The sequence below is a fragment of the Stenella coeruleoalba genome (assembly GCF_951394435.1).
Source record: "Stenella coeruleoalba genome assembly, chromosome: 18".
Classification (NCBI taxonomy): Eukaryota; Metazoa; Chordata; class Mammalia; order Artiodactyla; family Delphinidae; genus Stenella; species Stenella coeruleoalba.
Genome location: NC_137164.1, coordinates 12,111,539 through 12,138,739, shown reverse-complemented (window position 1 = coordinate 12,138,739; position 27,201 = coordinate 12,111,539). Strand labels below are relative to the sequence as shown.

The 27,201-nt window shown below is 42.4% G+C and overlaps 2 protein-coding genes across 4 annotated transcripts in view; one reads left to right on the top strand and one right to left on the bottom strand.

Moving 5' to 3' along the window:
- The window catches only part of SPART (spartin), a 272,310-nt gene that overhangs the window by 157,447 nt on the left and 87,662 nt on the right, over positions 1-27,201 (top strand). The window lies entirely within an intron of this gene.
- On the bottom strand, positions 14,933-25,800 carry CCNA1 (cyclin A1). Of its 3 annotated transcripts, XM_079903252.1 has the most exons (9): positions 24,751-24,991; positions 24,075-24,260; positions 20,953-21,199; positions 20,642-20,766; positions 19,751-19,974; positions 18,226-18,430; positions 17,151-17,264; positions 16,121-16,254; positions 15,639-15,813 (listed from the first exon to the last, which is right to left on the bottom strand). In XM_079903252.1, exons 2-9 carry the CDS (start codon positions 24,237-24,239, stop codon positions 15,762-15,764), a joined length of 1,266 nt encoding a protein of 421 aa, XP_079759378.1. In that variant the 5' UTR covers positions 24,240-24,260; positions 24,751-24,991; the 3' UTR covers positions 15,639-15,761. The 3 variants fall into 3 exon arrangements, with proteins under 3 accessions (XP_079759377.1, XP_079759376.1, XP_079759378.1); XM_079903251.1 differs by lacking the exons at positions 16,121-16,254; positions 24,751-24,991 and adding an exon at positions 25,467-25,800 and having other exon boundaries at positions 14,933-15,813; positions 24,075-24,263; XM_079903250.1 differs by lacking the exon at positions 16,121-16,254 and having other exon boundaries at positions 14,933-15,813.

Sequence of the window (27,201 nt, the reverse complement as noted above, 5' to 3'; positions counted from 1 at the left end):
ACACGCACACATTGTGAATGCACATAGATATAGCCAATTCCCCTCCAACACCACAGGGTTCATTCTAGCTTTCCCCCTTTCCATATTTGTACCTTCTTCCCCAACAGTGAGAAACACGGCTCCGGGTTTCCTCGATGTATTTACTATTTGCTTAATCCCCCTTATGTAGTCAATCTCCTGATCCCGCCAGGCTGCCTCTTCACAACTTCTTTGTGCAGGCCCAGTCCCTACAAAGCCCCCAACCCCCTAAAATACTCATCTGTGTGGGCTCCATCCTCTGTCCACCTGCCTTCCCACCCTCCTTGGAAGGAAGAAAAGAATGGAGGGAAGGAAAGAGGGAGAGCGGAGAAAAGAAAGGAAAGAGAGAGGTCAGGACAGAACTCTTATCTGCACTCTGCTCTATCCTTTCCCCATCCACGACTCTTCCCCATCTCTTTAAATAGCACCACCACCATCCAGATGCTCAGACAAATGGAAGTCCTCCTTGATTCTTCTCTTCTTCACCACATCTTCCTAAATGTAACTTGAGTCAGCCTACTTCTCACCATCTCCTTTTCTCCCACCACCATCTCTCATTTGGGTTGCTGCAGAATTTTCCAAAGTGCTTTATCCTCTTCAACTCTTATCCCCGTGAAAGTGTTCAGGTTTGGGCTTAGCTTCAAGCATTAGAAATTTAAAATTACTAAGGATTCCAAAAATGGATTAAATGTGCCAACAAAAAGGAAGTTTAGTATCCTTGTTGTGCCAGAAATAAATTGCTTTTTCAGTGGGATATGCTCTCCAATAAGATGCTTTGTCTCATGTCTGAATGTCAGACTTAAACTCTCTATCTTCTCTTTCCAAGATCATGTTTCCTTCTGTTTAAGTAGTTTCATGCAATTGGGATAAGAACCTAAAAGTAATGGATCAAAACAATAATATAATTCCCCACATGCAACTCAAAAAAATCTGTTCATGGAGCAAAATTAAGTATGTGTGTTGGTTTTAGAAAACACATTAAATATTGCAGAAATGCAACCATTGTTTCTTATGCTTAGACCCTCTTATTCATATGTATTTGTTCCACTAGATCCTTATTTATTCAGTTAAAGCTGTACAGTTGCATGAAGGGAAGGAAGAAAGGATCTATTGTCCAAATAACAAAAGATCTAGCAATCTCTTATTCTTCCTCCTTTGAAGCTCCTTTTAGCTCAAAGAGCGGTTTGGAAGTGAGTGCTGCTATTTGGAATGGAATGTATGGTCAACTTCCACGGATAGAGCATGCACTTCTAATTTCCTTTCTCAGTTACAAGCATCCTATTTTTAGTAAAATTCCAGAATGCCTTCCTTCCTCCTTTGAATGGTGTTGCAACGTTTGCACTATTAGTCTTGTCATCTTATAAGACAACCCTCCCCAAGCAGTATTTATGTCTGGCAGCCTGATGATTGGAATCAGCATTTAATTGTGCATATTAACAACTGCAATCACACACAGATTCTGCTAACCTGGAATGCTTCTGGGCTGCTTACTATTTCAGAATCCTAGAATAAGAAGAATGCACAGATGTCCCGTTTTATTATCTCATTTTCAAGATAACCTTTTAAGTACTTTAAAATTTTACTAGAAGTACAGCTTGTGAAATAAGCTCAATTTTGCTCTTATACCACCTGAGATGAAAAAAGAAAAGAAAAAGCAGATCTGGAGCTCTTGGAACATAAGCCGAATGCTGTGTATAACCGGAACATAGTTTCTTTCTTATCACACATGTCCCTTCCCTTTACCTCAAGATGTCAAAAGTTATTCAAGGGCATGATGGAGCCTTTCCTGAGAGAACATTTTAATTTTGTTGAAATACCAGCTCTTCTTCTGTGGCTGTGGTGATGGCTTTCTTACCTCATGCAATTTCTCTGAACAGTCATAGAAGCCTTTACTAAAGCTTTCAGCAGGCTTTAAATTGAGCTACTACAATTCTCTGGTGTTTTCTTCTCCACAACATGATCGGGCTGAATCCTGTGATTGTTACGTGTGCTCTCAGGGTGAGCAGACAGAAATTCGAGCAGCCATTACCTGTTGCTGGGGTGGATCCAGATAGAATCAGAAAAACCTTCCTGTAGATACTAAGGATCAGAATTCCATGGTCCTAGGAATAAACTATGCGATCTTGAGTCAAGAGGTAGACAAATAAGCATGGATGGAGGAGACAGGACCACCTCCTTTTCCCCTTCTTATTTTGGGTGGGTATGAACATGCCATGGTAAGTAGCATCAGCTTTGAACCTGGACCATCCAATCCATTCTCCATTACTGCAGCCTGGATGAGGTTTCTGAACAGATGCTATCATGTTGATCCCCCGTTTACAATGATTCACTGACTCTCCAGTGTCCTCAGGATAAAGTCCAAATTCCTTAACACAGTTTAGAAATATTTTACCATTTGACATCTGCCGATATCACCAACCTCAACCCTTGCTTCTCCACTCCAGCCGAACAGAACAACTTTGGGTTCTCAAACCCAGCCAGGTAGGCTTGCTACCCACATCATTCCTGCCACCTGGATATGCCTTCTCCAGTCCCAAGTCCCTTGCCTGACTGACCCCTATTCATCCTTCACATCTCAACTCTTCCCGATTTCCCAAGCCTGACTTTGAGGATTCTCCTCTGTGTTCCTCTAAATCCCTGCATTTATCCAATCACGTTGGATTGTAATTAAACCTGTTCATTCTGCCATATTTTTGATGCATATGTATCTTGTCCTGCCTGTGTATCCTAGCACCCAGCACAATATTAGCACATGAGAGGCCCTTGGTCAATGTTTACTGAATGAACAAAAAACTGGTTCCCAAACACAAGAGCATGCCCGCCAGTGGACCCTAAAGTTGTAGGCACAATGCCCTGTTCCTCACTTCCCATTCAGAATAGTCTGATCCCCCCATCAGGACACTGAATAAATGTTGAATAAATGCTTTGCAGACCAACATTTCAAAGTTGGTCTGCAAAACTGAGGAGATTTTCACTTGAAACCATTAACCCTACCTTCTCCCCTTCAGGTCTTCAAAGTCTCCCTGACTTTAAAGGACTCATAAAGCCCCCTCCACTCTAGGGAGACATCCCTGACTAATGATGCCATATTGCTTGCTCTCTTTCTCTCCTTCCAATCTTCACAGGTCCTCATTCTGCATCTTACTACTTAGCTCTTTATAGTATAATATCCTCTTGTTCTCGTACTGTTTTATATTTACCCCATTCCCCAATTAAACTGTGGTTCCCCTCAGCACAGAAATTAGTTCTTACACTTCTTATTAAGTGTCTCATAGAATCTAGAATAATGCTCACTAAAGTGGCTGTGTCTATCTATGTCTCTTACCATATACTTTCTGTTTACATCTTAAAATCTAGTTTCCCCTACTAGAGATGTTTGATCCTCTGTTGCCTAATCCATGTCTTACGGCTTTTTCACCCCTTGTATAGGTAATGTGTGTGTTACCCACACAAAGAAATGTTTGTTGTAGTTGATGACAACAAGGATGATGGTTTCTCTTCAATAAATATTTGTTGATTATTTAATTGATTTTCCATGGCAAATGCATTTCCAATCTGAGAAGAAAAAACCCACCTTTGTGCCCAATCATCTAATTAGTAGGGCTCCAGGAACCCAAAAATATCAGGTCCCATTTATCTTTTGCATTTGAGCTTGAGCATCTCCATGCACATGCCCAGGGACCCCAGGGATGGAACGCTCCCTGATAAGTTGCAGATTTTTACTGTGGAACATTTGCCTGTAAAGAATTATTATGTAATGAAGAGCACACATTTTGCTTAATTTAAGTCTACCTAGCAGAAGGCAAGTAGCATTTCATTACCCCAGCTGCTGATGCGTTCCTTGTAAGGATTGTATTTATTTTGAGATTTACAGCTGTAATGAAGACATTAAGAAATGAAGTCCTAGAATTCTGCTACAGTCCAAAGATGTCAGGATTAAATTTATGGTCAATAATATTCACACATCAACAGCCTAAGATAACAGACACTATCATCACTCTTTTGTTGCGTTATCTTGGGATCTAAAATTACTCGTCCTACATTGAGTAATGAAGATTTATAACCTTCCTCTTCCCTTACAGAAGACCTCACCTTCTCTAGATATATAAGCCTTTTTGTGGAGGAGACAGGCAGATGCAGAATGTGCTTACCCCATAGAACATTACAGCAATGGCAACTCTATTGATAAGAGAATTTGTCCAGAAATCCTTGGATCCCTGGTTAGTATTAATATCAGTATATTATAATAGCAATATCTGTTTTGAAAATAATGTTGGAATGTATCTGTAGCACTGATATTACTTTTACTTCTTTGATAAGTATCCTGCAATCTTTAAGGACCTAAAAACCTAGGTTCCTAGTCTTGCCTAAAATGGAGAACAAAGGGTAACATGATTCCTTTCTACTCCCGCCCAACCCCATTAATCATGTGATACCAGTGAGAACAACAGTAAGCTCTCCAATATTTCAGTGTTGGAGAGGACCAGGAAGGACCGTTCACATTGTACCCCAGGTGTACAACATAGTATACTATGTGATGTGAATTGATGCCCTCAGGTTATGCAACATGGCAGATGGGAATGTCTCTTTTCTCCAGGGAGGCATGCCTCAATTTACTTACATGCATTTGGAACCAGACCCTGAAAATGTATGCAGGACTAAGGACTCTGAATTCCCTCTTTTTTTCAGGTTAGCAGTTGCATTTCTCATGTATTCTAGCTAGGGACCCCAGGGAATGTACCCTCCCTGATACATTCCTCCTTTTGGCAGAGGAGCAACATTTCTATTAAAGACTTAAAGCAAGATTAATGGATAATAGAAAGAAATATAGATCTGACCTCAAAAAATGATCAGTACTGGTCAGTGCGGTGATGCACAGAGATGTGGGGCTGCTTGCCTAAAATCATAGATGCTGAGGGGAAAGTGTCCCAACTTTCCTAAACACTAGTTTATTTCCTCTCTACGTGTGTACTTAAGAAGATCAAATATCTTTATTACTTATTTCTCCAATAAAAATTTATCAACGAAATTCAGTATGTCCCTAACTGGGTCATCATCTTCCCTCCCAGATTTCCTTTGTTTGCTGTTGTTAGTGCATCAATACTACACTAGACACCCCAGCGTCTCCAACTCTTTTCTCTCCTCATTCCATGCAGTTGCGAATCATATTCATTCAACCTCTAATAGTATTTCTTGCGCCGTCCTTCCTTTTGTCTTTGTTGCTGCGCGCAGGCTTTCTCTAGTTGCGGTGAGCGGGGGTTACTCTTCGTTGCAGCACGTGGGCTTCTCATTGTGGTGGCTTCTCTTGTTGCAGAGCACAGGCTCTAGGCACGCGGGCTTCAGTAGTTGTGGCTCGTGGGCTCTAGAGCCCAGGCTTAGTACTTGTGGCACACGGGATTAGTTGCTCCATGGCCTGTGGGATCTTCCAGGGTCAGGGCTTGAACCCGTGTCCCCTACATTGGCAGGCGGATTCTAAACCACTGCGCCACCAGGGAAGCCCCGTCCTCTCCTTTTTATTTTCATTTTCCTTCTTCTAGTTCATGACTTCAGTACCTCTCACCCAAAGGATTCCAGAAGTCCCAGCACCATCTCTCAATATTTCTTTCAAATTAGGTACAGCATTGCTAGAGTAAACTTCAGAAGATGGCATCTGTCCCTAGCTCATAGGCTGTAATGACTGTCCACTGCCTTCCCCTCAAGCCTTTCACCTTCCTTCTCTTCACTCACCTTAAGCTCCAAGCTTACAGAACCTTTCACGGACACTCCATGCTTGGCTCACCTCCATGCCTTTGTTCAAGCTGTTTCCTCTGCCTGGAGTGCCCTTCTCCATAACTCTGAACGCCTACTCTTTACCCATCTTTTTTTCTTTTTTCTTTCAGTTTAAATGACCCCAAATTTCCTTGATCTTCTAGCTAGATAGAGCCTCTCCCTCTGCTGAAGCCCCATGGCATTTTCTCTCTCTGTGCTTCTCTTGTGGCACTTTTAACTTTCCCCATCCTAATTATTTTTATTTGTCAATTTTCTTATCTCTTCTGCTTGACTCTGAATTCCCTGAAAGCATGGACCATGGATTAGTTTTCCTTCTATCCCTACACTTGCTTGTGAACTAGGTGCTCAGCCAATATCAGATAAATGAGTGAATGAATGAATGAAACGTGGCAAAGGCAACCTCTTATTGAGTTTCACCACATATTATGTTATTTAATACTCCTTTAGTGCAACGTACTATGTATATTATACAGCTTCATTGTTCAGTGTGGCAACCACTAGCCACATGTGGTTATTGAGTGCTTGAAATGTGGTGTAAGTCCGTGCAGGGACTTGTACTAGGCTAGCTTGCAGACCCCAGATTGCAATTATCTGCCGATTCTGCATAAACCCATTTTTGCTAGAGAAATATCTTGTAGTCTGTTTGTTTCAGGTCAGCATGTCTATGGCTGCCTTCATACTACAATGGCAGAATTGTATAGAAAGAGATAGCTGAAATAGAGACCATATGGTCCGCAAAGCTTGAAACAGTTACTATCTGGCCCTTAGCAGAAAAAGTTGGCCAATCCCTGGTTTGCACTTAAGAAAGTGATAGAGACAATGTAAATAATCCAGATTAAACTTTTTAAATGTGTCATATGTTTGGTCATTGCATCGTGAATAGTATAAAAAACTGAAGAACTATTCTTCCAGTACTCAAAGTCATTGACAAGTGAGTTCCAACATACATCTTTCTTGTTTTATGTAATCTTATTCATTGACTTAAATGAAAATATCTACCAACATTCAGGTAAGAGCTATATCCATTTCTCAATTGCAACTATAGATTGGCCATGGATGTAAGAGTTTGGCAAAAATCAACAAAAGTATTCTGTAAGAATCATTTAGCTATATGGGATATAGAGTGAAGAGTATTATATATTCTATTATTATATATTCATAAATTGTGTGCTACATATTCTTTACATTTGTACAATTTATAATAAATATATGTGTGTGTGTATATATATATATATATAGTTGTGAACATTTACACATCACTGGCTAAATTCCTTTCCTCACCTCATCATGTTCTTACCTCCCCTAGAAATGAGAAACTCCCAGTTGATTCAGTGAGACGTTGACCATTTCTTCTGTAGCAATATCATCCTGATATTCTACAATGTACAATGACAGCAACTCAGAGATCTAGGGACAGGATGAGTCTAAAATAAAGATTGGGTCAGGGCTCCTCTGAGAGTTTTTTCCTGAAGACTGGGCCTTAAAACAGCCTATTATTCATACTTTAAACAGAATTTCTGAACTGTACCCTTGGCTTCTCATCAGAGTTTTTGGCTTAGATTATTTTCTCTTGGAATCCCTTTTTTCTTTCCACATTCTCCTTTCTCTAAATTAGCCTGGAATCCTGCCTTTCAGGACTCCTAAAACATAGAACTCTCGTGATAGTCCCTGTTACAAGAAAAATTAACAAGCCGCAAACAGAATCCTTTGCTCCCACGGACAGCACACCAAGACTTCGTTGCAGTTTCAGCCTCTTTCGAGATTATGACCTTTATAGTCAATCGGAAATTTTGATTAGCACTAGCAAGGTAGTCTGCAAGGTAAGACCACTTACATTTCCTCCCCTCCAAGATGTCCAGGCTTAAAATAATTCTCTTTTCTTTGCTAACTTCCTTGCCCCACCCTCCTTCTGCCTCTGAAAGCCTCTCACTCTGTAGGACTCCTGGGAGTATCTCTCTACTTGCTAGATGGGATGCTCCCCGATTCATGAATCACTGTATAAACCCAATTAGATCTTCAAAGTTATCTTACTCTCTGTTGAAGTTTTGTGTTCTAACATCTCGCAGGTGACTTAAAGCTTAGACATCTCCTCCTAAACCTGCCTGGTGGAATGCTTCTTCCTTCTTTCCTTAACCTCAATCAAAGTTACATAAACTGAGACCGCAGGAGCCATCACTCAAATTAAACCTAGCCTCGGGCAAACAGTAGGTAAAAGAGAACTAAAAGGATTACAGGCACTTCTTGCTCTCAGCCAAGTTTTTCTAACCAGGCAGTGAAAGCAGGACCTGTTCAAGGCCATTCAATGCAGAAGGTGGGTGTTAATGCTTTCATCATTTCTTCTTCTGAAGCTGAGGTCGTCGAGGTCACTCACAGAAAATACTATTTTTTTCCTTATGGCACAGCTAATCCATCATCAGAAACTAAGTGTCACTATATTACCATGAAGGCAAATGCATCAAAGCTTTGAATGCGTAGAACACTGTATTCTCTCATTATTTTCTAAATGAGGGAAATGTAAGTTGTTTATTTAAAAACTGCTCACTTCCCCTGAGCAAATGTGTTTTAGGCACCAATCAATGCTTTTATGTAATCATTTCAAAATTGGAGAGCCAGTTTAAATTACAACTATAATAAAAATTAATAGCGTGGCTTTTTTGCAACATTAGGCGTCTGAAAAAAAGCATCCCTTGACTTTACCATGAGACTGTGTTACCAACTGATTTTAAAACTACCCTGACCATCTCCTGGTTAGCTCAGGCTGTCATTGACTAACACCCACCTTTCATCAGCTGACTATGCTCTTACCAAAACAATGTGAAGTCAAATCTGCTTATATTTTCTCAAACCAAGGAAATACAGGGAGTGTAATGTTTTAAATAAGCACGGTTGTTATTCTCTTAAGGATAGAAGAGCTTAAAAATAGTTGTACCAATCTAAAGAGCCCTTATTCGTGTATTTCACATATTAAAGTAGCACTAAATATTTTATTACATCCTTTTGGAAGTTTGGAAGTTAAGCAGTTACTATGTTTTCCTTCTCATGTTTTTCCAATACATCGTCCAAAGCGATAAGATTTCTAATATGGAAGGAAAAGATAGATTGATTATGTTTAGTTAATGAATTGTTGCCTTGAAATGCTCCCCTAAGCTTATGAAATTCCTCCTTAAAACCGTTTAATTTATTAGAATGGAGCTCCATTTAGTAAATGGCTAATGGTCACATCATTCAATGCGTTGTATACAATAGCTAATGCTTGACAATGGGTTATGATTATGACTTTTATTATCTCATAGTAAGCATTTTGAATAATTTATTAATATTGATAACACTGATTAAATAAGAAGATGGGCTTGTATATCAAGGCTTTGCTATATAGGATGGAAATTTCTAATTCCAGAAAACAAAGACATATGTACATATACCTCCATATATGCATGTATATCTCTGTATATTTATAGATATGCATTCATATGTATAATCTGCAGTGACTTTGTTTTGCTCAAGTATAATTCACTTTTCTTGAATTAGACAAATAAAGCCAAAACAACAGCAGCAACAAAGACAATCATAGCCTCCTCCAATTGTTTAGAGTCTTGAGTTTCATGCTACCTGACATTTTCATCTTCTGGCAGCCCAATTTTCAGTTCCTCCCTCCTGTTTGGCCAGAAATGAAACCTTGACAACATGTCACATTCCCCTGAAATCTGATTATAAATCACATCTGTGTGTTTTCTCAGCAGCAGGCAGGAGCTTCATATTGGGTTGCAGAAATCTACACAGCTGGAGCTAAACTGTGATTTTATTCAAACACTGCATGAGAATTGGAGAATTATAGGCATAGCTAATAAATAGATCTCTGAGAAGAGATAAAAGACAAAAGTGGGGAAAAAAAGACAAAAGGGGGTCAAACAGAACAAAGAAACACAGGCAGAGGGATACAGTGTGGTCTCTGTGGCAAGTGTTGTACAGGAGACTGCTTCCTATCAAAATTCCTATCAGGGTGCCATCCTTGAGTTAAAGTTAACAAACACTGACTGTGCTTACTATGTTCTGGCAGTGATCTAGCTCTGGTGATACCAAGACAAATGAGACATGGTCCCAGTCCCGAGGGAGCTTAGAATCTAGGAGATTTATACACAGTGTGGTGAGCTAGTGATGTACAGAATGCAACTAGGAAAGAGCAGTGGGACATGTGGCCAGAAATGCAATGGGATAGAGAATACACCTTGAAGGAGATGAAGCCTGAGCTGTGTCTAAAATCTCTCACATTGATGCATAATGGGAAGACCGCTGGACTTAGAACCAGAAGAAGATGGTTTGAGTCCCAGTTCTAACGTAATTGCACATTAGCTGTGGGATCTCTGGCAGGAATCACAGTAACTAACGGGCATCACCTCTTACTGTGTGCAGGCAGCCACTATGCTATAGATGTCAGGTGTATCATCTACATTGTGGGCGAGACCCAATTATTTTCATTACTGTTTACAGATAAGAAAACTGCATCCCAGAGGCATTAAGTTATTTGCTTGTGGTTAAGGAATGAGTGAAGTGAGTGGGTTTGAGCCACTGCTGTCAACTACCATTGCAGACTTAACTCTAAACTTGCCAAGACCTGGGTTAGATTTTTGTAAAATGGGGCTAATAATGCCTGTCCTATTTAAGCTCGCAAAATCTTGTGAGGATCAAATGAAATGGCATAGTTGAAAGTGATTTGAAAAGTGTATATACAATAAAAATGCAAGATAGTAATTCTTTTTCCAGCCAGTGTAGCATTGAATTCTCAGGCACTGTCACCCCGTTAACATATGCAGTGGTTAGTCTCTCCAGCCCAGAGCTACAAAAGCTCTGCGTGAGAGGTCAGCATGTTTAACGGTCAGAGAATGTACCAATTGCTGATGCCTCCAACCACTGCACACATATCTGTGGACACAAACCATTCTTGCCTAGATCCTCCACTCTCACTATTGCAAATACTATAACACCTGGGGCTCATAGTAGTTACCGGGCACACCACGAGGCGTTGCTCAAGGAGAAGGCTTGCTGGAGGATTCCATCTGAGGCCTATCCATCCGCCCACCCCCTTAGACCCAAGCGCAGGGCTGCTCCGGGAGAAGGAGCCATGAGAGCTCCTGGATCCTGAGCTTGAGCTTTTCACAGTTTGTGGAGTTCCTTTCTCATTAAGCATCCTAGGTTGAAGTAGGGGGGCAGTCGAGTATATAGTACCATGATATGGCCAGATCTGGGATGCTTGGCTTCTTGAGTTAACGAGAGAGAGGAAGGGAAGGAGAGAGAAAAGCTTTGAGGGCCTCCCCCCATAAGCAAAGGCCTCACCCATGGTCTTCTTCTGCTACATGGTTGTGGGATGAACATTTCAGAGCACAGGAATGATATCTAGAGTTTAAATGCTGACTTTCTATACATTCTCAGAGTTATACTGCCACATAGACATCATTAAGTGGTCAAAAGAGAGTGGGGGGCTTCCCTGGTGGCACAGCGGTTGAGAGTTCACCTGCCAGCTCGGGGGACACGGGTTCGTGCCCCGGTCCGCGAAGATCCCACGTGCCGCGGAGCGGCTGGGCCCATGAGCCATGGCCGCTAAGCCTGCGCGTCCGGAGCCTGTGCTCCGCAACGGGAGAGGCCACAACAGTGAGAGGCCCGCGTACCGCAAAAAAAAACAAAAAAAAAGAGAGAGAGTGGGAGGGTGGCAGTTGGCTCCGTCTTCAAGTTCAGTGTTTGTTCCAGAGGCAGGATGGAGAATCAAATAGAATATAACTTTTTTAAAATCCCACCTTAAATGTATATAAATCTTGGCTCACTGCTTATTTCTAGCAGATATGTAATTGTGAGGTCTAGAGTTGACAGCAACTCTTAGAGCAAAGAAGTTGAATGCATTTATCAAATCTTGTAGAGTCTAGTCTGCAAACAACACACTAAACTCTTATATTTCTGAGTTAGGTGCTGTAGGGCAGTGCCTTTCAAACTTTAATGTGCATGTGAATCACCTGGGCGTCTTATTAAAATTCAAGTTTAGATTCAGTAAATCTGCTGTGGGGTCCAAGCTTGTGCATCTCTAACAAGCTCCCCAGATGATGCTGATGTTGCTGACCCATGGACCACACTTTGAGCAGCAAAACAGTAGGGGATGCAAAAACCAATAAAATAATATCTCTGCTCTTAAGGAGCTGGTATTTTCCTACAAGATAGACTATTATATTAATGCTTCAAAATACCAGTGTGAAACTTCTCAGATTATATTTTTTAAATTATGGAAAAATATATATAACATAAAATTTACCATCTTAACCATATTTAAGTGTACAGTTCAGTAGTGTTAAGTATATTTATATTGTTGCGCAACCAATCTCTAGAACCTTTTCATCTTGCAGAACTGAAGCTCTATATCTGTTGAACAACAACTCCCCCATTTCCCCTTACCAAGCCCCTGGCAACTCCTATTCTACTTTCTGTTTCTATGAATGTGACGACTCTAGATACTTCACAGAAGTGGAATCATACAGTATTTGTCTTCATGTGATGGGCTTGTTTCATAACCTTGGCATAATATCCTCAAGGTTAATCCATGTTGTATCATGTGTCAGAGTTTCCTTTCTTTTTAAGGCTGAGTAATATTCCATTGTATGTATGTACTACATTTTCTTTATCCATTCATTCAGTATTTGTCAATGGACAGATAATTTTAAGAACCTTTGAATAATTTTCAAAACACAATGCCCAAAGGATTCTCCTATATATAATACTTATATTTACCTTGGGGTCTCAATTCCTCTCAAAAACCCAGTGCCAAAGGGTTATAAATTTTTAGCATTCTATACTGTCAGACGTTAGTAATCAGAACTTTAGTTTCTCTTGAATGTGATAATAGAATCACTAAAAGCCTAATAACATCTCAGACATTTTTAAGTATTCCAGAAATCCCTCTTGTGTCAATATTTAATATATAGTCAGTCACTATCTTGGTGATTTGCATTAATGGCATTTAACAGCTTACCCACAGGGGACCCAAGGAAGACAGCTGTTGCTTGCCTGGGTGACCCCTCCTCTGTCTGGGTACCAGGGCAACAGCTATAATATCAATTGCATCTAAGCAGTTAGGAATCTTGCTTAATATAATCTGAAGGATTCTTTAAGTTCAGAACACTGAAATAATTGGATAAGACTATGAAAAACTTATACAAAATTTACTAACAGATAATTTAAACATAGCTGTACAAATCAAATTATAAATAACATAGAAATTAAAATGTAGATCAGCTTGGGTAAACATTAATTAATCCTTTTTCCCTAGGACAGCATTTCCGATCCGTGTTCCTTGAAACATTAGTGTCCTTTTAAACATTGACAGGTTTGTGTAAAGAACATTTTCTCTAGTCAAGTACATTTGGGAAATACTGTTTATTCCTACCTCTTAGGCTTCTGGGTGAGTCTGGGGCCTCCCCAAAACAGACATCAAGACAGGAGTAGATGTGCAAGAAATTTATTGGGGGAACACACCACCTATGAGATAAAAAGGGGAGGAACTGGAGGAGGAAGGGAGAGCCTCCCGATCACGATGCTGGTCCGACGCCTGTGAAGGAGAGAAGGGAGAAAGGAGGGCTGCATATGAAGAGACCCTGACTATTGTACGGTGCTAAGAAAGTGTTCAGAAGGGTGTTTAGGAGACCTCTCTTGTGAATCCTCTTAGGCAGATGGAGGAATATGTAAAGACAGCAGAGCCCTGGATGTGCCTCTCAAAACAGCCACTGTGTTCCCCATTCTCATCTAAGACATGCCTTTTGTTTCAAGACCCTAATGACAGTTTTCCTGTATCATCTGGTTTCTTATACTGAAATGAATGTAAGAATTATGAAGAGAGTGAACTTTGTACAATACATGGATACCATATACTCTTACCTCCAATTGCGATTTTTTCCTTTTAAACTTATTTTATCCAAATGTACTTTGAAAAGCTTTATGCTTCCCAGCAATATCACTTTAGATTTGATTAACTTGAGGGCTAGTGATCGCCTATAAAAGGTGTAATCCATTCATTCATTCAACAAAATATTATTGAATCTCTAGGATGAAGCCAGATGCTAGGAGGACAGGGATGAAATGTGTGCTCTAGGAGGGGAGACAAGACAAGTAGAAGCCAGTTATCATGAGAGACATTTACCCTGAGGCTGATGGGGTTGTGAGGCCAAAGGCTAGATCTAAAGAATCACCTCGGAGGTTGCCAAGCAGTAAAGGGAAGTGGGAAATGTTTAGAGAGAGAGATCAGCGTGTGGGAGGGAGTAAAGGAAGGGGGAACAAGGCGATCAGGGAACTAGAAGGGACTCGGCCCGGTTAACTAAAGCAGAAGCTGTTAGAGCGGAGTGGGCAGGGTCTGGCTCATTCAAGAGCCTGCATGCCCCCATCTCATCCCGGTGGTGATGCGGAATTGAAGAATTCGACGCAGGAAAGAGATGCCATCAACTTCATTTCAGAAAACCCTGGAAACAGGGAAAAGGAAACTGAAGAGCCATCAGGAGGTTGCTACAGTGAGGGGTGCATATGAGAAATGACGGGAACGAAGCCAAGGCAGTGACAGCCGGAGCACGAGGACAGAGATGGATTCAGGCATCGGGAAAATAACCCCTATTACGTTTTCTTTCTGTGAGACATTCTACTTTGACGTATCATCTCAACGTTATGCATCTTTCCCAGCCCTTCTCTAGCCCTAAATGTCAGAACTGCCACATCACATTGTCCACTCCAAACAGATACGTCAATCTTCCCACTTCCCTGGCTCTTGCTTTCAGTGCTCGCCGGGGAGGAAAAGAGAGGAAAAATAAGGCTGAAATGAGATGCTATGCCATTATTTTAAAGGCCTAAATCCACATCACCCCTTTCTGTGAAGCAGAACACACACCGCCAGAAGGCCAGTGTGCCTCCAGGGCTACTAATCTGGAGATTAACAAAATTTCTATTCAATCCCCAGTAAGCACCACTCTCCCTCAAGGCCAAGTCTATTCTTGATTTGCCTACCAATCTTTAAAAGAAAGTTCAAACAGTGTGTTTTTGCTTCAGTTTTCCTTATCTTGTGTACTATGTAAGTGCTGCTGAAAGGAGCCATATATGAATATGTAGTGAGTTGAACTGTAGGATCCTGAATGATTTGAGTTTGAGCTGCATTTAGCATGGATATCTCCCAAGGGATGAATATGAGAGATTAGCTTAATTATTCTGAGGTCCCATCCTCTGGTAAAATTTTCTTTTTCTACCTCTCTGAGCATCTTCTAGGGCTAAAATATATGCTTGATGAGTGACTAAATCAAAACTGGACGTTGACATAATGGTATCCCTTTACAAAGTAAGCATCATTTCCCTGACTTAGAATTAAATGTAAATTACCTCTCAGAGTTACCCGACCAATTCAGTCCTCAACCCACTGTCTTTACTGCCTAGGGTCCAATAGAGAAACTAGAATAGACCGTGCTTGTTTACATCCCTTCACTAATCTGTTTAGGCTTGGAGTTCATCCCTTGCCAACTTATGGAGACCTACATGAGGAGTAAAAAGACAGGAAGGAAAGAGTCTCCGAGTAGCTATTTACCACACATGAAAGTCTCTGGATTCCTCAGAACACTTCATCCTAATAGCATGCCAGATTTATAAAACCAACACAGAAGCGTTCTTGAAATAAAGATGACATTTGTAATACTCTCAACTAAAATTCCAGGCAGGTGTGTCAGCCATGGAAATCAGTAAATAAGCCTAACACGTGGTCAGAAGGCAAGTTATTTATTCTTTAGGAAGTTTAGACTATATTACAAGCTACCAATGTCTAAGAGAACCTCAATACATTTACATTCTAAAAAATATGTCATCTATATCATAGCAACACTAGTTTGACCCAACCTGCAGAAACCTATAAAAATCAAGACCAATTCTGTTGATCTGGAGATTAAGTTCTGAAAGCGCTTCGGTTCTGAAACTTATCGTAGAGGAAGGACTGCGGGTGGTTCCACGAGAGACACGTGCATGTACCTGAAATAAGACCCAAAGCAAGTTCAGCACAAGCCAAGGACTTTGGTTTCATAAAATCTCATGTGGGCCACAGAAAACTTTCTAGTAGTTTTAACAGAAAGGAAGGAGCTGGCTGACTAGATGTACTACAATGCTGACAAGTTATAAATCTAGGCCCCTCCAAACTGATTTTCTTGATTTGACATGAAACCTTACTCTTCCATCCTCGCACCAGATATGCAATTTGTTGTGTTTTTAATTCTGAAATTACTATCACTCGTTAAAGCTTTAAATAGTGAGCCCAGGTAAGAGAATCTCAGGAGCTTACTTTGAAGCCTTGTACTTCTCCCTAATTGCTTGCTGAGGTCGGTGGGGAATACCCAGGCACACTTTATGTAGCTCACTCAGGCAAGGCACAATTTCACTTAATGAATAGCCTGTAAACGTAGCAAGGGTTTCTGGCTAATCAAAACAAAAGACAAAAGAAGAAAATTGCATCATACAGCTTTATAAGATATCAGAAATCTGAAGATAAAACGGTGAAATAAAGGAGATTAATCACTTAGTGAGTATCCATGTTCATCTCAAAAGAAACTGTAATCCTTCCTCAGAGTCTTTAGAAATAAGATATTAGGAAAAACAGAATTCTAAATTTGCTCACATTGTACAATTATAATGCTCAATTTGGGGACAGTTTATTCTCTCATGAGCAGGATTTTTTACTGGCCTCTAAAGGGCCTCGACTTACCTGTACACTCTATTTAAATAGCATATGAATGAGTCTTAGCCAAATTCAGAATAAAAACTAAGAATTCCAGAAAAATAAAAGTAGATGCCCCACTCTTGTAGCACAAAGTGAGCCTTCAGAACCAAATCTAAGGGGCCCATCTCTAATCTTGCCAACCGTCACAAGCCAAGAAGCAATGCTAACTGCCCTGTTCCTTTGAAAGCCTGATACAACCTCTGACCATCCTAACTGGACCCAGGTTATTTTACACAGAGGGGAAAAGTCAACATCTTTTGCCTTGAAGTGGTCAATGCTTATACTACAACAGCCCTCCTTGCATAAAGGTGGGTGTTGAGGTTTCCAGACCTGCTTCCATTCAATGAGCTTGCCACCACCATCCCCTCGACTTCCTGCAACCTCTGCTCCCCAATGAGCTAAGCCACTGAGTCCAAGCCATGAAGACTGACCTGCAGTACTCAGCAGCACGTTGTAGTCTGCTGGCAAGGCAACCAGTTCCTTATTAAACTAACTCTCCTTCACAAGAGGCCAGCCCATTCTAAGCCTTCAGGGTTACTGAGCAGACTTTAGATAGGCCTTGAGGTTCATCTAGAAAGAAGCAACAAGCACTTACCCAGAAGTACCTGTTCACAGTATAGTTTGCCAGGCAGTAAGCAGCTGCAGCGATCAGTGAAGGAAGGTATTTCAAGAACGGGTCAGCTTCAAGGAGACTCAGTTCTGCTACATACTAAGCACAAGAGAGAAAATCTCATTGGAATTAGGAATTTGACTAAGGTTACAAGCAAACCTAGAAATGTCAAGGGGACAAACTGTGTCATCTTTGTTCAGTGTGCATCTAGTGATGAGCGCAGAAATAGATGCTCAAAATTATTCACTGGGTTAGTAATTGCTATGCCTGTCCATAACCAGAATAACATTTACGTTGTAATGAATTTCAAGTAAATTTCAAAACGGATAGGCAAGTATTTGGCCTAACCATACAGTATACATGATGGGTTACTTATACTATAGTAGTGCAGGTTTATGCTGGTCAAGTAGCATTGCTCTGGCCACTGGAGCAGACTAGAGCCTTCAGCCAAAGGCAAAAATATGTCCATGTTAAAGCTATTAATTTATCAGGCAAATACATGCAGTTCATAGGCTAGAACAGTACCAGTGGGAACTTATCAAATTAAAAGAAACATATTGGGAAATTTATAGAGACATCCTTATTACTCTTTGCATGGCATATAAATACCAGATATATTAGATCATTATGGATGGAAACCAAGTTTTCCAAACCAATACTTTAGTGCCTTCAACTAAAGTTTAGAACTCCAAATGACCAAATAGTGCTTCATTACTTAACAAGTTAGGATTAGATTAGAGCCAAATAGAGCCATATTTATCTTGTTCCCATTCTGTAACCCTAAGAGGTATTGCTTGTATGTGGTCTGTATATAACAAGAGAACAGTTTCCAAGCTTAAATTTTTTCTAAGACCTGGGTGATTAGACAACCCGTGTCTGCCAAACACGATTAATAGCAATGTCTCGTAAGCAAAAGTCATGTTCTTAGAATTAGTTCTCTTCCAGTTGCCAAAAAGCTTTTCTGGGCCCAAGGCAAAGAACTGAAAAGGAAGGAAGAACTGAAGGAGGCTACTTTTTTTATCCATTTGGCACTGAAGTTCTTGGAAGTCATGTGGCCTACCTTGGCCAGGTTCTCAGTCCTGACACACACCCCTTGCCTCCTTAAGTACTGAAGGAGAAACTGGTTGGTGGTTGGCACTGTCAGGTCAAAAGCCAGGACCTTCAGGAGCAGGTGTTCCATTCTCAGCAGTTGTTGTTTTGTGTAGGTATCATCAGTTATAAAGACAAACTCATCTATTCCAGGTGGATATATTTCTTCATATTTCCTACAAAAGGGAAAGAGTTTGGGGAAGTAAAGCTTCGACCCTGTGCTCTCCCTCTTGTGCTGTCACAACCATGCCTGTCACATGGCCCTTGCAGACTTAAATATCACTTACAAATCACGAAATGGTACAGGTGTGAAAAGAGGAGGAGCTTGTTTCCAGAACAAGAACATGAGTATGACAAGGATATGTCGTACTTACTGCTACGAGATAGTAAAGAAACAATTTCCAACTGGGAGTTTTAGGTTTTGGCTTCTGGTATGCTGAAAGATTCTGAATGACAGACATGTGGGTGAATTCCTCTTAATTCTATAGACTTCAAATCATCTTTTGTTTTTGTTTTTGCGGTACGTGGGCCTCTCACTGTCGTGGCCTCTCCCGTTGCAGAGCACAGGCTCTGGACGCGCAGGCTCAGCAGCCATGGCTCACGGGCCCAGCCACAACGCGGCATGTGGGATCTTCCCGGACTGGGGCACAAACCCATGTCCCCTGCATCGGCAGGCGGACTCTCAACCACTGCACCATCAGGGAAGCCCCAAATCATCTTTTGGAAAAGAATGTTATGTTGAACACAATGGTAGGAAAAAACTCCTTTGGTCTTAGATTTTTTTGAAAGATCATGTTCAGTTTTCTCTATTGAATTAGCAAAAGATGCTATGTATCCAAGAGATAGATAATGATACAATTTCACAGTTATCGATTCTTTGGTTTTGTTTCTCCTTTCTGTAGGGAAATGTTTGCAATATTTTAGGCATTAATAAGTATTATGTCTGAGACCAGAAGAATAGAAAGGAAACTACCATTCACTAGCAGGTCACTTATTTAAAAGAATATTAGCCACAACCTAGCCCTTTTCTACACAATTAGATATTGTTATGAATGATTGATAGTAACAGGGACCAGCTAAAATAGCTTATTCACTATAACCAAATAAACTGTGTTATTATGAGTCACTTGCTAGATCATGAAGAGAAGACTTTTATGTAACCAAAATCTCTTATAATAGGACATTTACTCATACTAGAATACAGCCAAAAGACTACACCACAAAATAGTTAAATTGGATCCTGAATTTGAGCTGATGTCTGCCTTAGTCATGATATTGAACTTCTTGTTAAGAGGATCTTAAACATCCAAATGGAAAAGTGAACATATGGTAAGACTCAGATTCTCAGTAAACACTGTAAAAATGATGACATTCTATCAAAGGAGGCATGAATAAGTTTTACTTATCGAGCACTGCATTCCTCCAATAAATGGGAACGGAAATCAAGTGTTTTGACAGGCTGAAGTTTCACATTATTTGAGCTGAAGAACACTTACGAAGCCAGGAGAAGAGCTGCTGTTCCTACAAGCTGCAGTTTCCCTCTCAGAACAGACATGCAGGAAAGAAACCTGTCCAGGAAGTTGACGGCCAGGTAGAGAGTCTCTGCCCGAAGCTTATATTCTTCTCCCACCTCAACCAGCCAGTCCACCAGAATTGTTCGCATGCCTTCTGTGATGTCTGGTTGTTTCCTCATGTAGTGCACTTTGGGCATGTGTCTTATCTGTTTGGGGAAAGAGTTTTGATATTCAAATAGTTGCTATGTTAGAAAGATTACACCACAGAACAGTTGCTATTTTAAAAAATCTCATGAGCAAAGGTTAGCAGGAAACTCAGTCAAGAGCCAGGTAAATCTTTACCATGATATGGAAGAAAGTGAGAAATTCTGGTTCTGTAATGCAATTAGTTAACAGATGACTTAAAGGAGGGGAAAAATGGCAATAATCATTATCCCCAAGAGTGAAATACTTAACATACAAACCCTTTTTTTTTTTTTTTTGGCGGTACGCGGGCCTCTCACTGCTGTGGCCTCTCCCGTTGCAGAGCACAGGCTCCGAACGCGCAGGCTCAGCGGCCATGGCTCACGGGCCCAGCCTCTCAGTGGCATGTGAGATCTTCCCAGACCGGGGCACGAACCCGCGTCCCCTGCATCGGCAGGCGGACTCTCAACCACTGCGCCACCAGGGAAGCCCCATACAAACCCTTTGAGTCAAAGAGAAATAGTCCAAATAACTGCTACTCACCTCACAACTATTATTTTTCATAAATGTTCTCATGTTTAGATGTCACAAGAATGCCATTCACTAATGGTTATGGCCAAGAGTGTATAACTATCTTAATATGAAGTGCTTGGGGTGCTGGCAATTGAAGGAGAAGTTGGGAAAACTCACTTCAGCTTCTCTAAGGTACTGATGAATTTCTTCAGCATATTCAGTCACATTTATCACATCTGTACCAAAATCTGATGCATCTTCAGACTGGGAGTAGAGAGATGAATCTACCAGCATAGGGGAAACTGCAGGGGGTTCAACAGTATCAGGTAAGAACATTTAATTTAAAAACTAGTTCCATCCACTAACCCTCTACTGGCAGTTGTGAAAATAGTTACTACTCAGGGTGTTCTCTTGCTAGTTATATGCTACTAAATGCTGCAGATGATTACAAAGACAGGGTACCATCAGCCACAGATGAGTCCCATTACCTGTGTTAAAATCCAGCAGGAAGTGAAGGTCTGACTTGAGTGTTCTGGTGTCTACTTCATAGGCATCCTCAAATGCCATCCCCTCTCGCCCTGTGCAGCTGTCTCTGTCGCCTTGCTCAGGCTTGTCCATGTACATGTCAAATCCTTGCTTGGCTGGCCCCTGAACCCCGCTGGCAGACAGCGCTTTCTTTCCAGCTGGAGGGAAGACATTTTCTGACCCAGAGAAAAACCTGAGTGCTGTGATCCCCTAGAAAAGGGTTAAGTTTCTTGTTAGAGGCCACCCCGTAGCCCTCATAGGTGCTAAGAACCCATGTGACTCAAACCAGCAGGCTGGAAAGATGAGAGGAATCTTAAATTGAAATATCTATGTCTGCAATTGAATTTCAGAAAATGAAGCTTCCCAAGGATGACTTTGCCCTTATCTTCGTCTACATTTGACATTTGGGAAAGGAGCTACCTAAAATTTGTCATCTTCCTCATGTATTTATCAAAGGGAACTCAAGATTATAGAAAAAAAGAAAAACTATAGCTCTCCTCCAAAGTGAACTAGGTACCACATGTGGATGGAAAATTGTAAATCAGTTTTTGTGCTTGTAGCATGACAGGCTTTTATACCAACCCAGCAAGGTTCTTGACACATAGTTACTGAGTTCCTATTGTCCTCCTTAAATAGTTAACTTTTAGTCAACAGGCTCCTGTAAAGGTCCCATTTAAACCTAGTTACTTAGAAACATGATGATTTTAGAAATGCATACTATGCATAAATTCTCCTATAAGATGTAGAACCTTATTATATGACATAATGAGAATAATACATGAGGTTCTGGACATTTTTTAAATACAGCCAATAGTACTTTCTCAGCAAATTAGATGTGGGGTGGAAGAAAAAGAAGGGTCAAGGATGACAAAGGTTTTGGGGTTGAATTACAGGAAGGATGGATATTCCATTTACTGAGATGAGGAAGACTCTGGGAAGAGCAGTCTGGGGCCAGTGTTGGTGTTTGGTTTCGCCTAAGTTTGAGATGCCTACTGCATGATCCAAATGGAAACATCAAGTAGGCAGCTCACCATGTGAGCCTGCAACATAGCTGAGAGGTCCAGACTGGAGATAGAAGAAGGAGTCATCAACAGATAGATGGTATTTAATGCCAGGAGACTTGAAGAGATTGCTAAGGGAGTGCGTGCAGATTGAGATCAAATACTAAGCCCTGGCACACTCTAGCTTTTAGATATTGGATGAGGAAGAACCAAGATATTGAGGAGGTGTGGCCAGTGAGCTAGGTGGGAAACCAGGAGAAAGCCGTGTTTTCCAGGCTGAGAGAGAAGAAACTATTTCAAGGAATAAAGAGTGATCAATAGTGTCAAATGCCGCCAATCAGTCAAGTAAGGAAAGGATTAAGAATTGAGTCAAAGACAACAAGAGAAGAATTTGAGACAGAGTATTCATTCAACAAACACTTGCATGCTACCCTGTCCAGGCACTATTCTAAACACTGGAAATACAGCACAAAACCTGATGTGCAAAATCCTCATCCTGATGGAGTTTACAGTAGGCAAACTCTCAAGAAACACTGTCGTGAATGGGACAGTTGCTGCCAAGAGCTTTGTAGCTGAAAGGTTTTTAAGACTGAAAAAAAAAAAAAATCACAATATATTTGCATGCTTCTGGGTTTGACCCAGTAGAGAAAAGAAAACTGAGAAAGAAGAGCTGATGGAATGATATCCTTGAAGAGGCAAGAGGGCATCAGGTGTGCTGCACACATGGGGGTTCACCTTACATGAGAGCAGGGACACATGGGTCACAAAGCAGGAGGGGGATGGCAGAGTATATGATACATGGGAGCATGTGGAAATTCTCTTCTGGGTGCATCTATATTTCTCGGAAAATAGGATATAAAGTTATTAGCTGAGAGGAAGGATGGAGATAGAGGCTTTGGAGGATAGAAGGGAAAGTATAAGATAGACGGTTTCTAGAAGAAGGTTGTAGAGGAATAGAACCGGGAAATGTAGAGGTAGTGCCTGGCAACATAGAGGTTAGCTAACGGTTTTGAATTTAAAGTGAGCATAGGAGTAACTACCAATTCATGAGAGGTTTTAGACTTCAAGTTTAAAGAAGTAAACATCGCTAAGCAAATTAAGTTTGTTAAAACCACCTTTACTCAGTTTTTTCCAAAGCTTGTAATAGATTACTTTGGGTAATTTTCTCCCATAACTAGATGCCACCAAAACACAGATGCCTTGAACAGTCAGTAGATGAGTCAGTAGATGAGGCTTCTGACCTGGCCTCCATCATGGCTTTTTTTGGGGGGTGGGGGGTTCTTAAACCTCTCAAATTTTCTCACCTATACAATGGAAAGAATACCTGCCCACCTATTCCACTGTACTATTGCCAACTTCATTCCACTATAGATGTGCAGTACAGGCTTAAGGCACAGTTATGAGAAGCTTGCTTAATAACATACTTGAGGAATATTTTTTTAAATTTCAAAATTCATTCTTAAGGATCCAAACTCCTCATTCGCATTTTAAGTGTCTGAATTTGTTTACAGTCTGTTAAGGGAGGTACCTTTGATCAGTTAAGCACAAGCAACTGATATCAGATGGCCCATGATCCGTTTGCCTAACTGTCCTTTGTCCCGAGGAGAAGCCGACTTTTGAAGCATGCATTTGGAGGTAATCTAGTATAGCTGATCCAATCCTGATTCTAACACCATCACCAATGAGCTTAACAAAGGTTATCCAGGATGCTTCAGGCACAGCCTAGACCAATCTGAATACCACTCCAATCTGGAAGATCCCCAGTTCCCTAGTTTATTTTGGGGCATTCACATTTCCTTTTAGCCCAGAACTTAACTGACTTTACACATACTTGACCTAAACAGTACGTGTTATTTCCTTGATATTGGCAAAATAAGAAAGAAAATTATTCATGTTTCTAGCTGGAAAAGGGACCTGACAATGTGATCTTTAAAAAAAAAAAAAAAAATGTCCCTATAGTCCAGATTCCATGGTTGAATACTCAAGAAGAGTTTGGAGGTAAAATTTCAAGAGAAACCCACCTCCCACCAAGACATGAGAGCCCTTCTCAGCGAGCAGCCTTCCCGGCTCTTCTCAGGCATTACCTGGCCACAGGTCCTCCTGTACTGCCCATTCTCAGTTAGCACCCCTAGTACTGCTCTTTGTGGCGGATCCTGGCCAAGCTGGGCTCTGGTTATCATCTGACAGGCATCAGGACCTCGGGACACTGGAGCCAGCACTACTCCACTCTTGGAGCTGCTGAGATGCATAGCCTCAGTCTCCACAGGCTACTGCTAGCAAGGAAGGAGAAACAGACAAGCGGGTTAGTCAACCTCTTCCACCAGGGGCTCCAAGGATGCAGTGAATCTCCAGAAGAGAGAGCACTGTGACAGATATCTTCCCTGCAATTATTAGGGCTGAAAGGGCCTAAGCCACCGTGCGAGCGATCAAAGCTGCTTTGAACCAAAACAGTGATTTGAATCTCTCCAGGCTTTCTTCCAAGATCTGGCTGACAGCTGGTAGGAGAGAGAGAGAGACGTCTGACAAACCTCCAAGCCGAGACGCTAAGCCCCACGTTAATTGGGAGTCCAAATCCACAAGCCCGTGTCTTTCCGGGCTATTATGCTTATTCGTCACCCCACCAACCCCCTGCCTGCAAACAAATGACCCAGGATACATCACTGTGGGAAAGTACGTCCCTTTCCCAAGTGATAAGCAGGGTGCTCTTCCGCGGCCCTCCTCCCACAAGTCAGAAGTCCCCAAAACCTGCTTGGAACCCACAGCGGGCCTCGCTCTTCTCCGTCTTATATCTTTATACATCTGTCTCAAACAATTAGCAAGTGCACACGAAGACTGGGAATGAGGAGCCGCCGAAGGGGGCGGGGCGGAAGGAGACAGAGATGTTAATAGATTCCAGTCAGGGAGCCAGAGTCCCAGCTTTGGTGGCCCAGCGCTCGGAGCTATTTACTTTCAACACCTCCTCCCCGCGTCTGTTAAATCGGCCAATCAGCGGAGCTCCTGGGCCTCGCGGGGCCGTTTCCATGCCAACCGCAGGGGGCGTGCGCGCTCTGAGGCCTCATCGCTATGGCGTCCCTTCACCTGGCATGTTCCGGGCGGACGCAGGCGTCCCCTGGGCGTTCAGAGCCGGGTGGGGCCAACCGGCGACGGGCCCCGGCTCGTCCTACCCGGACCTGCTCGGGCGTGCTTGGGCGTGCCTGGGCGGGCGGTCGCCGTGGGTACCTGCGCCTCTTGTGGCAGATGTTTGGGAGGGAGGAAGGAGGCCCACCCCGCGATGGCCGGGGTTTGGAAGGGACTGTTTCCTTGAACCCGTTCTCCCAACAGCCGCTAACTCCTCCCGCTAACGTCTTTTCCGCGGCCCGCTCCTGAGAACCTTGGCCCGGGAGAGCGACGCAGGGCCCTCGGGGCTGCGCAGGCCGCGGCGCCTTGACAGCGCCCGCCTGAGAGCGCGGCTCGCTCCCCTTCCCCGGCTCACACACCTACACCTCCTCCCAGAGAGAGGCCAAGTAGCAGCGAGTTGGCACCAGGTTTGCTCCGGGGCCTCTTAATTCGTGGTGGCGGCGTGTCCTCGGTCATTTTGGGTCCTTGCGTAACAGAGGCCGCGCCTGGCTGGCCCGGGTTTGGTGCATGTAACCTGGCAGGGCGGGAGAGGAGATCTGGAGTTTTAGGGTCACACGTGGTGCTCGCAGTCCCCACGAGAGGTTTTCCGCGACGGGTTCGGCAGCCACAGCGTGAAACTGGTCCAGGAACGCGGAGATAGTGGCCCAGGAAGAGGAAGGAACGCGGGTGGCAGCAATGGGGCCTGGGACGTTGAGGGGGACAGTGGTGAGGCTCGGAACTAGGGGCTGGGTGGGGGGCCTGGCCACGTGGGGAGGGAATCCTTGGGTAGGGGTCCATGGCAAGGTGAGGAGGAAGCAGGGGGCCTAATTGGGGTGGAGGTGAGGGTAGGGAGAAGGGGCCCTGCCCACTCAGGAAGGGAAGAGAAGTCTTTGGAAACTAGGGAGGCCTGGCACCTGCAGAGGTAACTGGCAAGCCAGGTAGAAGAATCTTTATTTTTTGAAAATATTCGTGTGTGCGTACGCGCGTGCACACACACATATTACATATGTTACTGCTTTTGTCTCTTTATTTTTTTAAACACCCATCCCAAAGTTTCTAAAGCAGACCACTAAAACCATTCAAATGGCCCTTTTAAGAACTGGTTAGTTATCACCTTATTTTGAATGGAAATGATTGTTAATCTTACCAAAAATTTTTTCTTAAGTATTTATTAATGTGTTCACCCAGTGAGCTGGGTATGCATTAATTTAATGGGAAAATTGAAGTATTCTACAGAAAGTGAGGATGAAAGTGTTTGTTTGAGTCAGATGTTAAGAGGCAGTTGGGAAGCATCTTGGAAATCAGTGCTGGATGCAGGAGGAGAGCAGAAATGGATTTTGTTTAATATGAAACTAACTTCTATACGTTTATCACCAACTTTCATTGGGAGGCAGCGATCCGATCCCTTTGCACCCTGCAATTCCTATGCCTCTGAATATGAAGGCAACACGGGAACTCTGGTAACATCTTGATTGTGACAACAGATGTAGGCAAGCACCAAATGCTGGGCTTTGCAAAAAGGTACTGCTCTCTGGTGGAGGAAAAGAGCCTTTCTGCTCCCTTCCCGCCTAGCGCTGCTTTTGGAAGTCTTCTTGGGACCCCTCCTCCACCTGATAACACTGTTGTGATTTCTGGGGACGCTGAAGGCCTCAGTGGTGGGGATGCACTTTGGACTCAGGAACAAGTTTTGCCAAGATCCGGAGATGCTTTGGCAGGACTAGAGTTCGTGCACTCACCGTGACCTGACCCTCTGTACATCCCTTTTGATCTGATTTCCTTGACAAAAGTGACCGAGAACCTCATACTCTGCCTTTCTTCCAAATCAAAGGAGCCAGTGCAATGTTTGTTCCTAGAGCCTGTCTTGATCCTCTTTTCTGAGATTGAAGCTCAAGCAAGGAAAGGGTAGCGCTGGCCTCCTGGAGAGGCAGCTCTTTGAAGCTGGGTGTCCTGACTCAAATCTGGTCAGGACCAGAAGAGGAGGCTACTAAGGTGTCTGGAGCCTCTCAGCTGTCTTTAGTCTGAAAAATACCTTTTAAAAAGAAAACAACTCTTGACCAGATGGGACCCTTGGATTATTTCATACCCATTTTCCCCTACCCTCTCTCATGTGAATAG